The sequence below is a fragment of the Psittacula echo genome, assembly GCF_963264785.1.
Source record: "Psittacula echo genome assembly, chromosome: 28".
Taxonomy (NCBI): Eukaryota; Metazoa; Chordata; class Aves; order Psittaciformes; family Psittacidae; genus Psittacula; species Psittacula echo.
Window position 1 is genome coordinate 1352391 of NC_137763.1, and position 21640 is coordinate 1374030.

The window sequence follows — 21640 nt, forward strand, 5'->3', positions numbered from 1 at the left end:
GTGTGTCACTGATCACGTGTGTGTGTCACTGATCACGTGTGTGTCACTGATCACGTGTGTGTCACTGCTCACGTGTGTGTCACTGCTCACGTGTGTGTCACTGATCACGTGTGTGTCACTGATCACGTGTGTGTCACTGATCACGTGTGTGTCACTGCTCACGTGTGTGTCACTGATCACATGTGTGTCACTGATCACGTGTGTGTCACTGATCACGTGTGTGTCACTGATCACGTGTGTGTCACTGATCACGTGTGTGTCACTGCTCATGTGTGTGTCACTGATCACATGTGTGTCACTGCTCACGTGTGTGTCACTGATCACGTGTGTGTCACTGCTCACGTGTGTGTCACTGATCACGTGTGTCAGTAGCGCGGCCGCTGCCCGTGCACACCGGGGGGGCCGCACACGCGTGTGCCCGGTGCCGCGCTCTGGGGTCCCCCGGGGCCGTGGCGCGAGCCCGGGCCCGGAGCAGCACCCACCTGTGCCCGGCTCGCACTCCTCCAGGTCCTCGTCGTCGCTCGGGCACTCGGCCGAGGCCACCAGCAAATCATCGGTGTTCTGCGGGCACAGCGCGGGTACCGCAACCAGCGGGGAAACCCCCGGGAACACCCCAAAACCACCCGAACCGGCCTGAAAACAGCCAAAAACACCCCAAAACCACCCAAACCGGCCTGAAAACAGCCAAAAACACCCCAAAACCACCCAAACCGGCCTGAAAACAGCCAAAAACACCCCAAACCCGCCCGAACCGGCCTGAAAACAGCCAAAAACACCCCAAAACCGCCCGAACCGGCCTGAAAACAGCCAAAAACACCCCAAAACCACCCGAACCGGCCTGAAAACAGCCAAAAACACCCCAAAACCACCCAAACCGGCCTGAAAACAGCCAAAAACACCCCAAAACCACCCAAACCGGCCTGAAAACAGCCAAAAACACCCCAAAACCACCCAAAACCAGCCAAAACCAGCCGAAAACACCCCAGAAACAGCCTGAAACACTCCAAAAGCACCTCAAAACCAGCCCAAACCACTCGAAAACAACCTGAAAACACCCCAAAACCATCACAAAACAGCCCAAAACAGCCGCAAAATACCTGCAGACACCTCAAAGCCACCCCGGAAACACCTCAGAACACTCCAGAACCACCCAAATACCTGCCCAAAGCACCCCAAAACCCCCTTAAAACCCCTGAAACCACCCCAAAACCAGCCCAAACCACTTCAAAACCACCTCAAAGCCCCCCCAGGCCAGCCCAAAGGCACCCACTGGGTGCTGGGGGACCCCAAAGAGCCCTCAAAGACCCCTGAAGACCCCCAAAGGCACCCACTGGGTGCTGGGGGACCTTCTCGACATCCAAAGACCCCCAAAATACCCCAAATCAGCCAAAGACAGCCCAAAGAAACCCCAAACACCCCCGAAACCCCCTGCAAAGCACCCAAGGACACCCAATGGGTGCTGGGGGACCCCAAAGACACCTCAAAGCCACCGAAGCACACCCAAAACCCCTTCAAAGCCCCCCACAAAGCACCCAAGGACACCCCAAAGCCCCCCCCAGCGGGTGCCGGGGCCCCCCCCGCACCCCGTACCTGTGCCACGGTGTCGCGCAGGGTGGGCGAGCGCCCGCGGCGCGTGGTGGTGGTGGCCATGGTGGTGGTGGTCTCCATGATGGTCGTGGCCATATCGGGGGGGGCCGGGGTGGCCCCGGGCGGGGCGGGGGGGGGCGGCGGCGGGGCCCCCACCAGGCGCAGGTCGCCTTCGAGCCGCACCCGCGGGTGCCCCTCGGCCGCCAGCGCCAGCAGCTTCAGGCCGTTGTAATAGAGCCCCGAGAGCTGGCCCTGGAAGGGGCGGCCCCGGTCCCGGCCCCCGACGCGCACCACGGCCTGGCTGTTGAAGATCGTGAGCTGCCGGCCTGCGGGCGGACCGAGACAGCGGCGCTCGCACCCCGCGGCCGCGCTGCGGGAGCGCCGACGGGGAGCGGCACCGGAGGCACCGGGGAGAGAGGGGCACGGCGGGGGGGGCACAAGGGCCGGGGGGGGGGGATGAGAGATACAGGGTGCGATGGGCAAGGGCTGTGATGCACAGGGGTTATGGGGTGATGCACAAGGGTTATGGGGTGATGCTCAAGGGTTATGGGGTGATGCTCAAGGGCTGCGATGCACAGGGGTTATGGGGTGATGCTCAAGGGCTGCGATGCACAGGGGTTATGGGGTGATGCTCAAGGGCTGCGATGCACAGGGGTTATGGGGTGATGCTCAAGGGCTGTGATGCACAGGGGTTATGGGGTGATGCACAGGGGTTATGGGGTGATGCTCAAGGGTTATGGGGTGATGCACAAGGGTTATGGGGTGATGCACAAGGGCTGTGATGCACAGGGGTTATGGGGTGATGCACAAGGGCTGTGATGCACAGGGGTTATGGGGTGATGCACAAGGGTTATGGGGTGATGCACAAGGGTTATGGGGTGATGCACAAGGGCTGTGATGCACAAGGGTTATGGGGTGATGCACAAGGGCTGCGATGCACAGGGGTTATGGGGTGATGCACAAGGGCTGCGATGCACAGGGGTTATGGGGTGATGCACAAGGGCTGCGATGCACAGGGGTTATGGGGTGATGCTCAAGGGCTGCGATGCACAAGGGTTATGGGGTGATGCTCAAGGGCTGCGATGCACAGGGGTTATGGGGTGATGCTCAAGGGTTATGGGGTGATGCACAAGGGCTGTGATGCACAGGGGTTATGGGGTGATGCACAAGGGTTATGGGGTGATGCACAAGGGTTATGGGGTGATGCACAAGGGCTGTGATGCACAAGGGTTATGGGGTGATGCACAAGGGCTGTGATGCACAGGGGTTATGGGGTGATGCACAAGGGCTGTGATGCACAAGGGTTATGGGGTGATGCACAAGGGTTATGGGGTGATGCACAAGGGCTGTGATGCTCAAGGGTTATGGGGTGATGCACAAGGGCTGTGATGCACAGGGGTTATGGGGTGATGCACAAGGGTTATGGGGTGATGCACAAGGGTTATGGGGTGATGCACAAGGGCTGTGATGCACAAGGGTTATGGGGTGATGCACAAGGGCTGTGATGCACAAGGGTTATGGGGTGATGCACAAGGGCTGTGATGCACAAGGGTTATGGGGTGATGCACAAGGGCTGTGATGCACAGGGGTTATGGGGTGATGCACAAGGGCTGTGATGCACAAGGGTTATGGGGTGATGCACAAGGGCTGTGATGCACAGGGGTTATGGGGTGATGCACAAGGGCTGTGATGCACAGGGGTTATGGGGTGATGCACAAGGGCTGTGATGCACAAGGGTTATGGGGTGATGCACAAGGGCTGTGATGCACAAGGGTTATGGGGTGATGCACAAGGGCTGTGATGCACAGGGGTTATGGGGTGATGCACAAGGGCTGCGATGCACAGGGGTTATGGGGTGATGCTCAAGGGCTGTGATGCACAAGGGTTATGGGGTGATGCTCAAGGGCTGCGATGCACAGGGGTTATGGGGTGATGCACAAGGGTTATGGGGTGATGCACAAGGGTTATGGGGTGATGCACAAGGGCTGTGATGCACAAGGGTTATGGGGTGATGCACAAGGGCTGTGATGCACAGGGGTTATGGGGTGATGCACAAGGGCTGTGATGCACAGGGGTTATGGGGTGATGCACAAGGGCTGTGATGCACAGGGGTTATGGGGTGATGCACAAGGGCTGTGATGCACAGGGGTTATGGGGTGATGCACAAGGGCTGTGATGCACAGGGGTTATGGGGTGATGCACAAGGGCTGTGATGCACAAGGGTTATGGGGTGATGCACAAGGGTTATGGGGTGATGCACAAGGGCTGTGATGCACAAGGGTTATGGGGTGATGCACAAGGGCTGCGATGCACAGGGGTTATGGGGTGATGCACAAGGGCTGCGATGCACAGGGGTTATGGGGTGATGCTCAAGGGCTGTGATGCACAAGGGTTATGGGGTGATGCACAAGGGCTGTGATGCACAGGGGTTATGGGGTGATGCACAAGGGTTATGGGGTGATGCACAAGGGCTGTGATGCACAAGGGTTATGGGGTGATGCACAAGGGCTGTGATGCACAGGGGTTATGGGGTGATGCACAAGGGCTGTGATGCACAGGGGTTATGGGGTGATGCACAAGGGTTATGGGGTGATGCACAAGGGTTATGGGGTGATGCACAAGGGCTGTGATGCACAGGGGTTGTGGGGTGATGCACAAGGGCTGTGATGCACAAGGGTTATGGGGTGATGCTCAAGGGCTGCGATGCACAGGGGTTATGGGGTGATGCACAAGGGCTGCGATGCACAGGGGTTATGGGGTGATGCACAAGGGCTGCGATGCACAGGGGTTATGGGGTGATGCACAAGGGCTGTGATGCACAAGGGTTATGGGGTGATGCACAAGGGCTGTGATGCACAAGGGTTATGGGGTGATGCACAAGGGCTGCGATGCACAGGGGTTATGGGGTGATGTTCAAGGGCTGCGATGCACAGGGGTTATGGGGTGATGCACAAGGGCTGTGATGCACAAGGGTTATGGGGTGATGCACAAGGGCTGCGATGCACAGGGGTTATGGGGTGATGCACAAGGGCTGCGATGCACAGGGGTTATGGGGTGATGCACAAGGGCTGCGATGCACAGGGGTTATGGGGTGATGCACAAGGGCTGCGATGCGCAGTGTGCCCGTTGTACCCTGGTGCATTGCACGAGGGTCACGGTGCGTGCACACAGCGCAGGGCCTGCGGTGTGCATTGCGCCCTGGGGCCACAGCGCGTGCGTTGCACGAGGGTCATGGTGTGCGCCTGTTGCGCCAGGGCTGCCGTGGGTGTTGCGCCCTGGGACGCAGCCGCGCGGGCGTTAACACCGCGCACAAGTGCCCGCGGTGAGGACTGCGGCCGCGTTGCACGAGGGCCACGCACCTCGCACCAGGGCCCTGGTGCCTGCTGCCAAAGCCCCTTGCACCCAGTGCACGAGGAGCAGACACTTCCCCCCCTTATCCCTCTGAGCTGGGTTCGGGGGGGTCATTGGTGCACCCCCATCCCTTGTGCACCCCCATCCCTTGTGCACCCCCATCCCTTGTGCACACCCCCCCCCGTTCACACCCCCCTCGTGCCCCCCCCCGTTCCCCCCCCGGTGCCGCTGCGGGTTTATGCTGGTTTAAGCTGGTTTATGCTGGTTTAGGGCCGGGGCCGGCAGCACTCGAAGGGTTAAAGCGCGGTTTAAGGGGCCGTTAATGGGGCAGCGCCCCCAGCGGTCAATGGGGTCAATGGGGACAATGGGGTCAATGGGACCCCCCCTCCGGACAACGGGGTCCTGGGGATGTGGGACCTGGATCCATGGGGCGGGGGGTCTGGGTCCTCAGAGATGTGGGGCCCGGACACCCTCATCCCTGGAGCTGTGGGGCCCAGATCTATGGGTCCAGAGACCTGCGAGTTCCAGATCTGTGGGTCCTCAGCCCTGAAGCTCCCAGATCCATGGGGCCCAGATGCCTGGACCCCCAGATCTGTGGGTCCCAGACCTATGGGTGCCCAGACCTACGGGTCCCACATCTCTGGGTCTCCAGATCCCTGCTTCCCGGATCTCTGGATGCCCACATCTGTGGGTCCCAGCCCCGTGGGCTCGGGGCCTGTGGGTGCTGTGGGGCGCTGTGGGGGCGCCGTGGGGCGCTGTGGGGCGGGCGGGGGGTGCTCTCTGCCGGGTTACCTTTGTCGAGCAGCCACTCATCGACCACCCGCCCCAGGCGGAAGGGGATGCGCTGCCGCGCCAGCGCCAGCCGCTCGCTGTCCCCGCTGCCTTCGGAGGGAGGAGAAGAGCGTTATGGGGCCAGGCCAGTGCGGTACCACCGCGGGGCCATGGTGCCACCGGTGGCATCGCCATCATGGAACCATGGTGGGATCACGGCATCGCTGGTGGCATCGCCATTGGCATCGCCATTGACATCGCCGTTGGCGTCACCATCATGGAACCATGGTGGGATCACCACTGGCATCATCATTGGCATCACAGTGGTGTTCCACAGGGTCACCATTGGCATCGCCATCATGGAACCATGGGGGCATCACCATTGGCATCATCATTGGCATTGGCGTTGGCATCACCATGGTGTTCCACAGGGTCACCATTGGTGTCACCATCACGGAACCATGGTGAGGTCATGGCATTGCTGGTGGCATCAGGATCACAGTGGTGGGATGGTGGCATCACCATTGACATCACCACTGACATCACCATGGTGGTCCACAGAGTCACCAGTGGCATCACCATCATGGAACCATGGTGGGATCATGGCGTCTCTGGTGGCATCACCGTTGGCATCACCACTGACATCACCATTGGCATCACCATGGTGTTCCCAAGGGTCACCAGTGGCATCGCCACCATGGAACCATGGTGGGACCACGATGTCACCCGCGGCATTGCCATTGCTATCCCGATGATGTCCCATGGGACCACCGCTGGTGTCACTGGCATCACCATGGTGGGACTGTGGCATCACCATCGGCATCACCACGGCGGGACCCCGTGACATCAGGGGTGCCACCATCAGCATCGCGGTGGGACCGCGGTGTCACCACCACGTCCCCATCACCGGTGTCACCATGGGGGGGGGTTTAGGTGGCGTTTAGAGGGGCGTTAGGGGGGGTGTCCCCGGGGTCCCCTCATGCCCGTCGTTAGTGCCCTGGTTAGGGGGGGCCCTAATTAGGGGAGGAGCCACTCCTCAGGGGACTACAGGGGTGCAGTGGGGGGCTATAGGGTGTCTGGGGGTGCTATGGGGTGCTGTGGGGTGTCTATAGGTGCTATAGGGGTGCTGTGGGGTTCCTGTAGGTGCCCTGGGGATGTCATGGGGGTGCTGTAGGGTGCCCCTCAGCACGGGGTGCTCTGGGGGTGCCTTAGGGGTGCTGTAAGGACACAGCAGGGTGCAGTGGGGTGCCCATAGGTGCCGTAGGGGTGCTGTAGGATGCCTGTACGTGCCATAGGGGTGCCATAGGGGCACAGCACGGCACCGTGGGGTGCCTGTAAGTGCCATAGGGGCGCAGTGGGGTGCATGTGTGTGCTCTGGGGGTGCCTTAGGGGTGTTGTAGGCTGCATGTATGTGCCATAGGGGTGCCATAGGGTGCCTGTATGTGCTATGGGGCGCCATAGGGGTGCCATAGGGGTGCCATGGGGTGCCATAGGGGTGCCATAGGGTGCCTGTATGTGCCATAGGGTTGCCGTAGGGAGCCTGTATGTGCTATGGGGCACCATAGGGTTGCCATAGGGAGCCTGTATGTGCTATGGGGCACCATAGGGGTGGCATAGGGTGCCTGTATGTGCCATAGGGGTGCCATAGGGTGCCTGTATGTGCCATAGGGTTGCCATAGGGTGCCTGTATGTGCCATAGGGGTGGCACAAGGTGCCTGTATGTGCCATAGGGGTGCCATAGGGGTGCCATAGGGTGCCTGTATGTGCCATAGGGGTGCCATAGGGGTGCCATAGGGGTGGCATAGGGTGCCTGTATGTGCCATAGGGGTGCCATAGGGGTGCCATAGGGTGCCTGTATGTGCCATAGGGGTGCCATAGGGTGCCTGTATGTGCCATAGGGGTGCCATAGGGGTGCCATAGGGAGCCTGTATGTGCTATGGGGCACCATAGAGGTGCCATAGGGTGCCTGTATGTGCCATAGGGGTGCCATAGGGTGCCTGTATGTGCCATAGGGTTGCCATAGGGTGCCTGTATGTGCCATAGGGGTGCCATAGGGGTGCCATAGGGAGCCTGTATGTGCTATGGGGCACCATAGAGGTGCCCTAGGGTGCCTGTATGTGCCATAGGGGTGGCATAGGGTGCCTGTATGTGCCATAGGGGTGCCCTAGGGTGCCTGTATGTGCCATAGGGGTGGCATAGGGTGCCTGTATGTGCCATAGGGGTGCCCTAGGGCGCCTGTATGTGCCATAGGGGTGGCATAGGATGCCTGTATGTGCCATAGGGGTGACATAGGGTGCCTGTATGTGCCATAGGGGTGCCCTAGGGTGCCTGTATGTGCCATAGGGGTGCCCTAGGGTGCCTGTATGTGCCATAGGGGTGCCCTAGGGTGCCTGTATGTGCCATAGGGGTGCCCTAGGGTGCCTGTATGTGCCATAGGGGTGCCCTAGGGTGCCTGTATGTGCCATAGTGGTGCCCTAGGGTGCCTGTATGTGCCATAGGGGTGCCCTAGGGTGCCTGTATGTGCCATAGGGGTGCCCTAGGGTGCCTGTATGTGCCATAGGGGTGACATAGGGTACCTGTATGTGCCATAGGGGTGCCATAGGGGTGCCCTAGGGCGCCTGTATGTGCCATAGGGGTGCCCTAGGGTGCCTGTATGTGCCATAGGGGTGCCATAGGGGTGCCCTAGGGCGCTCTGCGGGCGCCTGCGCGGCGGCGCGCGGTACCTGGGGGGTAGCGCTCGTGCAGGGGGCCCCCGTCCAGCTGCAGGGTGGCGTTGCCGCCGCTGCGGGTGAAGCGCACGACGTGGAAGCGGCCGTCGCTGACTGCGGCCGCGCGCTCCTCCAGGGCGATGTCCTCGGTGCCCACGTTGAAGAGCACCCCCACGGCCCCCTGCGCCTGCGGGGGGAGCACCGTGGGTCCGCGCCCGCCTCACAGCGCCCCCCACAGACTCCACGGGACCCCCTGCGAGGGGGAGCACCAGCAACCCCCATAGCCCCCATAGCCCCTATAGCCCCCATAGCCCCCATAGCCCCCATAGCCCACAGAGCCCCCATAGCCCCCATAGCCCCCATAGCCCCTATAGCCCCTATAGCCCCTATAGCCCCCATAGCCCCCATAGCCCCCATAGCCCACAGAGCCCCTATAGCCCCTATAGCCCCTATAGCCCCTATAGCCCCCATAGCCCCTATAGCCCCCATAGCCCCTATAGCCCCCATAGCCCCCATAGCCCCTATAGCCCCCCCATAGTCCCATCACCCCCCATAGCTCCATCACCCCCCATAGCCCCATTACCCCCCATAGCCCCAACACTCCCCATAGCCCTATCAGCCCCCATCACCCCCCCATAGCCCCAATACCCCCATTTCCACCATACCCCAAATGCCCCCCTCAAGCCCCCCAACTCCCCTATTTCCTCCCTTTCAATGTGGAGCTACAGCCAGTCCCCCACCCCCCCATGACCCCCTTACCCTGCACACCCCCATCACCTGCATAGCCCCCCATAACTCTCCATGTCCCCATTACCCCCCTGTCCCCATAGCCCCCCATCTCCCCCCATCACCCCCATTCCCTCCATCACTCCCATGCCCATCAGGTCCCCATAGCCCCCCACAGCCCCTCCTGTGCCGTACAACGTGGAGCTGCAGGAAGTCCCCCATCACCCCCATAGCTCCCCATGTCCCCCATAGCTCTATGCCCCCCATATCCCCATGCTTCCTCATCACTCCCATACCCCTCCATAGCCCTGTGTGCTCCTTATCGCCCCCATGTCCCCATAGCCCCCATAGCCCCCCATAGCCCCCATGTCCCCATAGCCCCTCATAGCCCCCATAGCCCCATGCTGTATGCACTATGTGGAGCTGCAGGAAGTCGCCCATCACCCCATAGCCCCCATACCCCCCATAGCCCCATAGCCCCCCCAGCCCCACGCTGTACACACTATCTGCAGCTGCAGGAAGTCGCTCATCACCCCATAGCCCCCATAGCCCCTATACCCCCCATAGCCCCCATAGCCCCTATACCCCTCATAGCCCCTATACCCCCCATACCCCCCATAGCCCCCCCAGCCCCACGCTGTACACACTATGTGCAGCTGCAGGAAGTCGCCCCTCACCCCATAGCCCCCATAGCCCCTATACCCCCCATACCCCCCATAGTCCCCATAGCCCCCCCAGCCCCACGCTGTACACACTATGTGCAGCTGCAGGAAGTCGCCCATCACCCCATAGCCCCCATAGCCCCTATACCCCCCATAGCCCCTATACCCCCCATAGCCCCCATACCCCCCATAGCCCCCATACCCCCCATAGCCCCCATAGCCCCCATAGCCCCCATAGCCCCTATACCCCCCATACCCCCCATAGCCCCTATACCCCCCATAGCCCCCATAGCCCCTATACCCCCCATACCCCCCCTAGCCCCTATACCCCCCATAGCCCCTATACCCCCCATACCCCCCATACCCTCCATAGCCCCCCAGCCCCACGCTGTACGCACTATGTGCAGCTGCAGGAAGTCGCCCAGCCCCGCGGCGCTCTCCACGCGCAGGAGGACAGCGTCGCGCTGCCTCGTGCTGAAGCCCAGCGCCAGCCGGTCCGCGCGCGTGCTCGGCCGCTCGTTGGGCGGCCACGTGTACGTGATGAGGCCCCCGCCGCGGCCGAAGATGTACGTGGTGCCCGCTGCGGGTCAATGCGGTCAGTGGGGTCTATGGGGCCCAGGGGGGTCATTGGGTCCACTGGGGGCATTGGAGTCTATGGGGCCCATGGGCGTCAGGATGTCCATTGGGGGCATTGGAGTCTACGGGGCCCATGGGGGCACCAGAGTCTATGGGGGTCATGGAGTCCATTGGGAGCACTGGAGTCTATGGGGCCCACGGGTGTGATGGGGTTCATTGGGGGCACTGGAGTCTATGGGGCCCATAGGGTCCATTGGAGGCATTGGAGTCTACGGGGCCCGTGGGGGTCGTGGGGTCCATTGGGGGCACTGGAGTCTATGGGGGTCATGGGGTCCATTGGGGGCATTGGAGTCTATGGGGGTCATGGGGTCCATTGGAGGCATTGGAGTCTATGGGGGTCATGGGGTCCATTGGGGGCACTGGAGTCTATGGGGGTCATGGGGTCCATTGGGGGCATTGGAATCTATGTGATCCATGGTGGTCATGAGGTCCATGGGGGTCACTGGGGTCAATAAGGGGCATGGGGCTCTATGGGGTCCATGAGTGTCATTGGAGTCTATAGGATCTGAGGGCCATGGGGCTCATTAGAGTCTACAGGGTCCATAGGGCTCTATGGGGTCCATGAGGTCCATGGGGGTCATTGGAGTCTATGGGGTCCATGGGGGGCATTGCAGTCTATGGGATCCATGGGGGTCTATGGGGTTCATGGGGGGCATTGGGGTCTACGGGGTTCATGGGGGGCATTGGAGTCTATGGGGTCCATGAGGTCTATTGGGTCCATGGGGGTCATTGAAGTCTATAGGGCTCATGAGGTCTATGGGGTCCATGGGGCTCTATGGTGGTCATGGGGTCCATAGGGGTCATTGAAGTCTATGAGGTCTATGGGGTCCATGGTGGTAATGGGGTCTATGGGGTCCATGGGGGTCATTGAAGTCTATGAGGTCTATGGGGTCCATGGGAATCTATAGGGTCCATGGGGGTCATGGGGTCCATGGAAGTCATTGGAGTCTATGGGGTCCACAGGGCTCTACAGGGTCCATGGTGGTCACGGGGAGAATGGGGTCCATGGGGCCCATAGGACCCATCCAGGTCATGGAGGGCATGGGAGTCATGGGGGTCCATGAAGCCTATGGAGTCTATGGCAGCCATGGGGGCAGTGGGAGCCTATGGAGTCTATGGGGGTCATGGGGACCTATGGGGTCTATGGGGATCAGGGAGGCACAGGGGTAATGGGGGTCTATGAGCTCTATGGGGGTCACTGGGGTCTATGAGGGTCATGGGGTCCATGGGACCCACAGGGGTCTCTGGGGGTCCATGAGGGGCACAGGGGGAACCCCAGCACGGGGGGGGGGAGCCCCGGGAACCCCCCCCCCCCAAAGTGGGTGCAGGGGAAGGGGGGAGGGGCTGTGAGAGCCCCGTGACCCCATCCCCTTGCACGAGGGACGTGGGGCTTGCACGAGGACTTCGCCCCACACAAGGGCTCAGCCCAGCCCCACATCCCCGTGGGGTGCAAGCACTTGGGGGTCACACGAAGGACGTGCGCACACACGCGTGTGCAAGGGGGGGGGGCACAAACACAAACACACCCCCCCCCCAACCCGTGCCCGGCCCCACTGCTCACAGTTCCAGGGGGAGAGGAAGAGGAGGAGGAGGAAGAGGGAAGGGGAAAGCTCTGGGGTCCCCAGGAGGAAGAGGAGGAGGAAGATGGAGCCTTTGGGGCCCGCACAAGCAGCAGAGGAGGAGGAGGAAGAGGAGGAGGAGGAGGAAGGGGCCGGCCTGAGAGCACCCACGAGCAGATGGGGAGGAGGAGGAGGGTGAGAAGGAGGAGGAGGAAGCCGCGAGCAGAGGAGGAGGAAGAGCAGGACGGGAGCTTGGGGCCGCTGCGGGCAGGAGGGGAGGAAGAGGAGGAGGAGGGGAGGGGAGGAAGGAAGCCTGGGGTCTGCAGGGGAGGAAGAGGAGGAGAAAGAGGGGTTTGGGGTCCCCATGAGCAGCAGCAGGAGGAGGAGGATGGGGGTCCCCAGGATGAGGTTTTGGGGGGGTCCCTGTGAGCAGGATGAGGAGGATGAAGATGAGGATGAGGAGGGGGGTCCCCAGAAGGATGAGGATGAGGTTTTGGGGTCCCGATGAGGAGGATGAGGAGGGGGGTCCCATGGTGAGGATGATGAGGCTGAGGATGGGGGTTCTGGGGTCCCCATGAGGTGGTCCCAGCATCCCTATGGGTCCCCATGGGGTGTTCGAGTCCCTATGAGGTATTCGGGTCCCTATAGGGGTCCCTATGGGTGGGTTCAGGTCCCTCTGGATGGGTCCAGGTCCCTATGGATGGGTCCAGGTCCCTATGGATGGGTCCAGGTCCCTATGGGATGTTCAGGTCCCTATGATGGGTTCAGGTCCCTATGATGGGTCCAGGTCCCTATGGATGGGTCCAGGTCCCTATGGGATGTTCAGCTCCCTATGATGGGTCCAGGTCCCTATGGATGGGTCCAGGTCCCTATGATGGGTTCAGGTCCCTATGGATGGGTCCAGGTCCCTATGGATGGGTCCAGGTCCCTATGATGGGTCCAGGTCCCTATGATGGGTCCAGGTCCCTATGGATGGGTCCAGGTCCCTATGATGGGTCCAGGTCCCTATGATGGGTTCAGGTCCCTATGATGGGTTCAGGTGCCTATGGATGGGTCCAGGTCCCTATGATGGGTCCAGGTCCCTATGATGGGTTCAGGTGCCTATGGATGGGTCCAGGTTCCTATGATGGGTCCAGGTCCCTATGATGGGTTCAGGTGCCTATGGATGGGTCCAGGTCCCTATGATGGGTTCAGGTCCCTATGGGATGTTCAGGTCCCTATGGGACGTTCAGGTCCCTATGATGGGTTCAGGTCCCTATGGATGGGTCCAGGTCCCTATGGATGGGTTCAGGTGCCTATGATGGGTTCAGGTCCCTGTGATGGGTTCAGGTCCCTATGGGACGTTCAGGTCCCTATGATGGGTTCAGGTCCCTATGGGATGTTCAGGTCCCTCCGGATGGGTTCAGGTCCCTGTGATGGGTCCAGCTCCCTATGAATGGGTCCATGTCCCTATAGGTGTCCCCATGTCCCTATGGGTGTCTCCATATCCCTATGGGTGTCCCCATGGGTGTTTCCATGTCCCTATGGATGGGTCCATGCCCCTATGGGTGTCTCCATATCCCCATGGGTGTCCCCATGTCCCTCTGGGTGTCCCCGTGTCCCCATGTCCCTATGGATGGCTCCATATTCCTATAGGTGCCTCCATGTCCCTATGGGTGTCTCCATGTCCCTATGGGGTGTTCAGCTTCCTATGATGAGTGTCCCCTTGTCCCTATGGATGTCTCCATATCCCTATGGGTGTCCCCTTGTCCCTATGGGTGTCTCCATATCCCTATGGGTGTCCCCTTGTCCCTATGGGTGTCTCCATATCCCTATGGGTGTCCCCCTGTCCCTATGGGTGTCTCCATATCCCTATGGGTCCCCCCTGTCCCTATGGGTGTCCCCCTGTCCCTATGGATGTCTCCATATCCCTATGGGTGTCCCCTTGTCCCTATGGGTCTCCCCCTGTCCCTATGGGTGTCCCCTTGTCCCTATGGATGTCCCCTGTCCCTATGGATGTCTCCATATCCCTATGGGTGTCTCCATATCCCTATGGGTGTCCCCCTGTCCCTATGGGTCTTCCCCTGTTCCTATGGATGTCTCCATATCCCTATGGGTGTCCCCTTGTCCCTATGGGTCTCCCCCTGTCCCTATGGGTGTCCCCTTGTCCCTGTGGATGTCCCCTGTCCCTATGGATGTCTCCATATCCCTATGGGTCTCCCCCTGTCCCTATGGGTCCCCCTTGTCCCTATGGGTCCCCCCTGTCCCCATGGGTCCCCCCTCACCGTGGTGGCCGCGGGTGAGCACGGGCGCGCGGTTGATGGCGATGGGGACGCTGCGGTGCCGGCTGTGGAAGTGGTGCACGTGGTGCGTGCTCGAGAGGCTGGAGCTGACCCGCGCCGCGCCCGCGGGCGCCGCCAGCAGCGCCCCCAGCGCCAGCAGCGCCGCGGCCCCCCCGCAACGCATGGGCTCAGCGGCCGCCCCCCATCCGCGGGGGGGGGACCCCGAAATGGGGAGGGGGGGGGGGGATGGATGGGGGGGAGAGGGGGGACCCCAAAGTGGGGTCAATGGGAGGGGGGGGTCCAAAATAGGGGGGGGTCAACCCCAAAGTGGGGGGGGAGAGGGGGGACCCCGAAATGGGGGAGGATGGAAGGAGGGGGTCACCCCAGAGTGGGGTCAATGGGAGGGGGGAAACCAAAATGGGGGGGTGGAGGGGGGGGTTCAACCCCAAAGTGGGGTTAATGGGAGAGGGGGTGGTCCAAAATGGGGGGGGTCAACCCCAAAGTGGGGGGGAGAGGGGGGACCCCGAAATGGGGGGGTAAAGGGAGAGGGGTCACCCCGAAACGGGGGAGGATGGAAGGAGGGGGTCACCCCCAAAGTGGGGTCAATGGGAGAGAGGGGGAACCAAAATGGGGGGGTGGAGAGGGGGGTTCAACCCCAAAGTGGCGGGGAGAGGGGGGACCCCAAAATGGGGGAGGATGGAAGTGGGGGTCAACCCCAAAGTGGGGTCAATGGGGGGGGGCCCAAATGGGGGGGTAAAGGGAGAGGGGTCACCCCAAAACAGGGGAGGATGGAAGGAGGGGGTCACCCCCAAAGTGGGGTCAACGGGAAGGGGGGAAACCAAAATGGGGAGGTGGAGGGAGGGGGGGATGGAGGGGGGGGGTCACCCCAAAATGGGGTCAATGGGAGAGGGGGTACCTTGAAATGGGGGGGAATGGAGGGACGGGGGGGGTCACCCCCAAAGTGGGGGGAAGGGAAAAAGAGGCACCCCGATATGGGGGGGGAAGGGAGAGGGAGTACCCCGATAATGGGGAGGATAGGATAGGGGGTGCCCCAAAATGGGGGGGGATGGAGGGGGGGGGTCACCCCCAAAGTGTGGGGGGGAGAGCGGGCACCCCGAAATGGGGGATGGAGGAGATGGGGTCACCCCAAAATAGGGGGGGGGGAAAGGGGTCCCCCGAAATGGGGGGGGATGGAGGGAGGGGGGTGCCTCGGAATGGGGAGGGGATGGAGGGAGAAGGGGTCACCCCAAAATGGGGTCAATGGGAGAGGGGGGGTACCCCAAAATGGGGGGGGGGCACTGGAAAAGAGGAGTTTTCACCCCAAAATGGGGGGTGACAGGGAAGGGAGGGGGGTGCACCCCAAAACGCGGGGGGGGGGGCGGTGGGAGGGAGCCTCACCCCAAAATGGGGGGGCAGTGACAGGAGGGGGCTGAGCCCCAAACTGGGGTTCGGGGAGGATGAGGGGGGGGAAGCCCCAAATCCCTCAATGCCAGGCCCGGGGTCACTCCCAAGGGCCGGGGGGGTCCCCGAATCCCCCCGATGGGGTTAAAGCCCCCCCGGATCCACCCACGGGGGGGGGGGCAGAGTCACCCCGAAATGGGGCTGGGGGGGGGTCGCCCGAATCCCCCCCCTAGAACAGGGCTGAGGGGGCCCCCAACGGGGGGGTGGGGGGCGCAGCCCCCCCCCTGGAGGTGCGGGGGGTCCCCGGAGGGCTCGGGGGGTCCCGGCCCCCCCTGGGCTCTGGATCCCCCCCCCGGGGCTCAGCGCATGCGGGGGGGGGGCGCGGGGGGGCCCCGGCGCGGGGGGGGGCCAGGGCGGGGGGGGGGGCGCGGGGGGGGCTCAGAGGGGGTCGAGCATCGTCCGGAGGAGGTGGGGGAGGGGGAGATGTGGGGCGGGGGGGGAGGGGATGGAGGATGGGGGATGTGGGGCAGGGGATGGGGATGTGGGGATGGGGGAGATGGAGGATGCGGGGGGGGGGCGGGGGATGCTGGGCGGGATGCTCTGGGGAGGCGGATGGGGGATGTGGGGCTGGGAATGTGGGGCAGGTGATGGGGATGTGAGGCAGGGGATGGGGGAGATGGGGCTGGGGGAGATGGAGGATGCGGGATGCGGGGCGGAGGATGCTCTGGGGCGGCGGATGGGGGATGTCGAGCGGGGGACGTGGGATGTGGGGATGCGGGATGTGGGGCGGAGGATGCGGGGCAGGTGATGGGGATGTGGGGCGGGGGATGCTGTGGGGCGGGGGATGCTGTGGGGCGCGGGGCTCGATGGGGCGGCGGGGATGAGGATGCGGATGGTGCCGGGGGGCTCTGGCCTGCGCGGCTTCGGCTGCGGCGCTGTGGGGCGCGGTGGGGCGCGGCGGTCGCTGGCGGTGGGGCGCGGTGGGGCGCGGGGGCCGTGGGGCGGCGGCGGCGGCGGCTGCTGCAGCGGGAGGGGCGGGGGAGGGGGGAGGGGAGGGGGGAGGGGCCGGCGGGGGGAGGGGCCACGGCCGGACCCACGAGGGGGAACCCGCGGGTGCCCCATAGAGACCCACAGGGATCCACGGCTGCCCCATAGACACACATAGGGACCCATGGCTGCCCCATAGAGACTCATAGGCACTCATAGACACAGCAGCCCCATAGAGACCCATAGGCACTCAATAGACACAACAGCCCCATAGACACCCATAGGCACTCCTAGACACAGCACCCCCATAGAGACCCATAGGTACTCCTAGACACAGCAGCCCCATAGAGACCCATAGGCACTCCTAGACACAGCACCCCCATAGAGACCCATAGGTACTCCTAGACACAGCAGCCCCATAGAGCCCCATAGGCACTCATAGACAGAGCAGCCCCATAGAGACCCATAGGTACTCCTAGACACAGCACCCCCATAGAGACCCATAGGCACTCATAGACACAGCACCCCCATAGAGACCCATAGGCACTCATAGACACAGCAGCCCCATAGAGACCCATAGGTACTCCTAGACACAGCAGCCCCATAGAGACCCATAGGCACTCATAGACACAGCAGCCCCATAGAGACCCATAGGCACTCATAGACACAGCAGCCCCATAGAGACCCATAGGCACTCCTAGACACAGCAGCCCCATAGAGCCCCATAGGCACTCATAGACACAGCAGCCCCATAGAGACCCATAGGCACTCATAGACACAGCAGCCCCATAGAGACCCATAGGTACTCCTAGACGCAGCAGCCCCATAGAGACCCATAGGTACTCCTAGACACAGCAGCCCCATAGAGACCCATAGGTACTCCTAGACACAGCAGCCCCATAGAGACCCATAGGCACTCAATAGACACAGCAGCCCCATAGAGACCCATAGGCACTCAATAGACACAGCAGCCCCATAGAGCCCCATAGGCACTCAATAGACACAGCAGCCCCATAGAGCCCCATAGGCACTCAATAGACACAGCAGCCCCATAGAGACCCATAGGCACTCAATAGACACAGCAGCCCCATAGACACCCATAGGCACTCAATAGACACAGCAGCCCCATAGAGACCCATAGGCACTCATAGACACAGCACCCCCATAGAGCCCCATAGGCACTCCTAGACACAGCAGCCCCATAGAGCCCCATAGGCACTCAATAGACACAGCAGCCCCATAGAGCCCCATAGGCACTCAATAGACACAGCAGCCCCATAGAGCCCCATAGGCACTCCTAGACGCAGCAGCCCCATAGAGACCCATAGGCACTCAATAGACACAGCAGCCCCATAGAGCCCCATAGGCACTCCTAGACGCAGCAGCCCCATAGAGCCCCATAGGCACTCCTAGACACAGCAGCCCCATAGAGACCCATAGGCACTCCTAGACACAGCAGCCCCATAGAGACCCATAGGCACTCATAGACACAGCAGCCCCATAGAGACCCATAGGTACTCCTAGACACAGCAGCCCCATAGAGACCCATAGGCACTCCTAGACGCAGCAGCCCCATAGAGACCCATAGGTACTCCTAGACACAGCAGCCCCATAGAGACCCATAGGTACTCCTAGACACAGCAGCCCCATAGAGACCCATAGGCACTCAATAGACACAGCAGCCCCATAGAGACCCATAGGCACTCAATAGACACAGCAGCCCCATAGAGCCCCATAGGCACTCAATAGACACAGCAGCCCCATAGAGCCCCATAGGCACTCCTAGACGCAGCAGCCCCATAGAGCCCCATAGGCACTCCTAGACACAGCAGCCCCATAGAGACCCATAGGCACTCCTAGACACAGCAGCCCCATAGAGACCCATAGGCACTCATAGACACAGCAGCCCCATAGAGACCCATAGGTACTCCTAGACACAGCAGCCCCATAGAGACCCATAGGCACTCCTAGACGCAGCAGCCCCATAGAGACCCATAGGTACTCCTAGACACAGCAGCCCCATAGAGACCCATAGGTACTCCTAGACACAGCAGCCCCATAGAGACCCATAGGCACTCAATAGACACAGCAGCCCCATAGAGCCCCATAGGCACTCACAGACGCAGCAGCCCCATAGAGCCCCCAGATTCCCCCCCGCCCCACTCACGCTCGCTGCAGCCGGGGCCGCCGTGCGCGGTCATGGAGCAGTCGCAGGTGAAGCCGTCCCATTGCTGCAGGCACACGCCCTGGTTGGAGCACGACTCCTCCGTGCACGTGGTGCTGGGGCCTGCGGGCGCCGCGCGTCACCGGGGGGGGGGGGGCACCCCAAGGCACCCCCATTGCACCCCAATGCATCCCCATTGGCCCTCATGCACCCCAATGCATCCCCAGTGCACCCCAATGCATCCCCATTGCACCCCAATGCATCCCCATTGGCCCTTGTGCACTCCAATGCATCCTCATTGCATCCCCTGCATCCCCCGTGCACTCCAATGCATCCCCATTGCACCCCAATGCATCCCCATTGGCCCTCATGCACCCCAATGCATCCCCAGTGCACCCCAATGCATCCTCATTGCACCCCCTGCATCCCCCATGTACTCCAATGCATCCCCCATGCACTCCAACGCATCCCCATTGGCCCTCATGCATCCCTGTGTGCCCTGATGCACCCCAATGCATCCTCTGTGCACCCGAATGCATTGGGGTGCACCCCAATGCATCCCCCTTGCACCCCAATGCATCCCCATTGGCCCCCGCGCATCCCTATGTGCCCCTGTGCACCCCCAGTGCACCCCATTTGCACCTTCCTGCATCTTTACCCACCCCTGTGCACCCCCAGGCACCTTCCTGTGTCCCCCCCCCCAGTATCCCCAGTGTCCCCATCCCCCTGGTGTCCCCCCTGTCCCAGTGTCCCCCCTCGCTCCCTGTCCCCCCGGTGTCTCCAGTGTCCCTGCTCCCCCCTATCCCCCTGTGCCCCAGTGTCCTCCCATCCCCACTGTGTCCCCGGTGTCCCCAGTCTCCCCCTTGTCCCAGTGTCCCCCTTGGGTCCCCCCCTCCCTGGTTCCCAGTGTCCCCCCGTCTCCCTCCATCCCCACTGCGTCCCTGGTGTCCCCATCCCCCTGCTGTCCCCTCTTTCTCCCTTGTCCCCCCCAAGTTGTCCCCCCCGTCCCTCGCTGTCCCCCCACTGTCCCCATCCCTCTGCTCTCACCCTATTTCCCCTCTCCCACCATGTCCCAGACCCCCCCCGATGTCCCCTTGCCCATGCCCCTCCCGTCCCAGTGTCCCCCCCGCATCCCTCCCTCCCCTCTGTCCCTGCTGTCTCCATGCCCTCCGTGTCCCCCCCGTCCCTCGCTGTCCCCCATGCCCGCTGCCCCCTCACCGTCGCAGCCGCGCTGGACGTGCCCCACGCGCTGCAGCGCGTCCCCGAGGAGGTCGGGCAGGCGCCCGTTGAGGTCCAGGGAGGCCAAACAGCCCTGGAAGCCCCCGCGCGAGGCCACCAGCTTGGGCAGGCGGCCCAGGAGCGCCCGGCTCACACCCCCGACGTAGAGCTCCCCTGCGGGGAACCCAGGGGTGCGGGCACCCACCTCAGTGGGCGCCCCATGCACCCACCCCATCACCCAGGGGTACCCCTCGTCCACCCCATGGGTGCCGTCACTCACCCCATGGGTGCCCCCATGCACCCACCCCTGTACATGGCATCACCCAGGGGTACCCCTCGTCCACCCCAAGGGTGCCGTCACTCACCCATGCACAACCCCCTATGGGGGTCACCCATGGGTGCCATCCTCAACCCCATGGGTCCCCACAAGCATCCACTCCTACATATGGGGAACACCCATGGCTGCCAACCCATACCCTATGGGGCCCCCCATGCGCCCACCCCTATATACAGGGATCACCCATGAGCACCCCTCATCCACCCCATGGGTGCCATCACTCACCCCACGGATCCCCCCCATGCACAACCCCCTATATGAGGATCACCCATGGGTGCCCCTCGCCCACCCCACGGGTGCCATCACATCCCCATCATGCACTCACTCCAATGGGCACCACCGGTGAGTCCACCCCAGGCACCCTGTAGATGGTCACCCATGGGTGCCCCCGCTCACCCCACGGGTCCCACCCCATATTCACCCCAATGGGGGGGGGGTGTCACCCAATGGGTGCCCCCGGCTCACCCTTGAGGTCGAGGCTGCGGCCGGGCTGGCCGTGCTGGGTCACCGGGCGCCCGTCCACGCGCAGCCCGTGCACGGAGCCGCCGTCCCGGGCCACCGACACCTCGTGCCAGCGCCCGTCGTGCAGCGGCTGCTCCGAGTTCCCCTTCATGAGCGAGGGGCCGTCCCCCAGGTCGAACACGTAATGGATGTACCTGGGGCGGGAAGGGGGGGAAAGGGGGCGGAGCCTGAGACAAGGGGGCGGGGCTTGAGACAAGGGGGAGGAGCCTGAGCCAATGGGAGACCCCCCAGGGACACATACAGCGCATGTACCGGGGGGGGGCGTGGCTATAGCCGGGGGCGTGGCCTGAGACAAGTGGGAGGAGCCCTCCCATTGTACATAGCAATGGGGCTAAGGGGCGTGGCCTGATCAAAAGGGGCGTGGCCTGATCTGGGGTGTGGTCCAATAGAGCAGGGCCTGAGCAAAGGGGGAGGAGCTTGAGTCAAAGGGGCAGGGTCTGATGAGCAAGGAAGGGATTGGCCCCTTGGGGTAGGGGGTCCCCAGGGCTTATGGGGTCCTTAACGGGGGTCAGGAGGGCCCCAAGGGGGTCCCCAACAACCCCAGGGTACCCCAGGGGGCCCCCAAGATCCCAGGAGACTGAGAAGGTCCCCAAAGTCCCCAGGAGCTTCCTGGTGTCCCATGGAGGTCCCCAAGGGTGTAGGACACTGAGAAGGTCTCCAGAGGGGTGAACATCCACATCCCATGGAGCTGAGCATCCACATCCCATGGAGCTGAGCATCCACATCCCATGGACCTCAGCATCCACATCC

The 21640-nt window shown here is 62.5% G+C and overlaps 1 protein-coding gene across 1 annotated transcript in view; it reads right to left on the reverse strand.

Moving 5' to 3' along the window:
* Nucleotides 1-12: 12 nt before the first annotated feature.
* The window catches only part of LOC308230822 (neurexin-2-like), a gene marked incomplete at both ends in the record, with an annotated part of 47795 nt that continues 26167 nt past the window's right edge, over nt 13-21640 (reverse strand). The window contains 8 exons of the mRNA XM_080635779.1: nt 13-561; nt 1591-1913; nt 5731-5820; nt 8433-8604; nt 10204-10385; nt 18817-18936; nt 20032-20205; nt 20834-21024. Of these exons, the coding sequence (XP_080491905.1) occupies nt 13-561; nt 1591-1913; nt 5731-5820; nt 8433-8604; nt 10204-10385; nt 18817-18936; nt 20032-20205; nt 20834-21024 (1801 nt within the window). The remainder of the gene's footprint in view (nt 562-1590; nt 1914-5730; nt 5821-8432; nt 8605-10203; nt 10386-18816; nt 18937-20031; nt 20206-20833; nt 21025-21640) is intronic.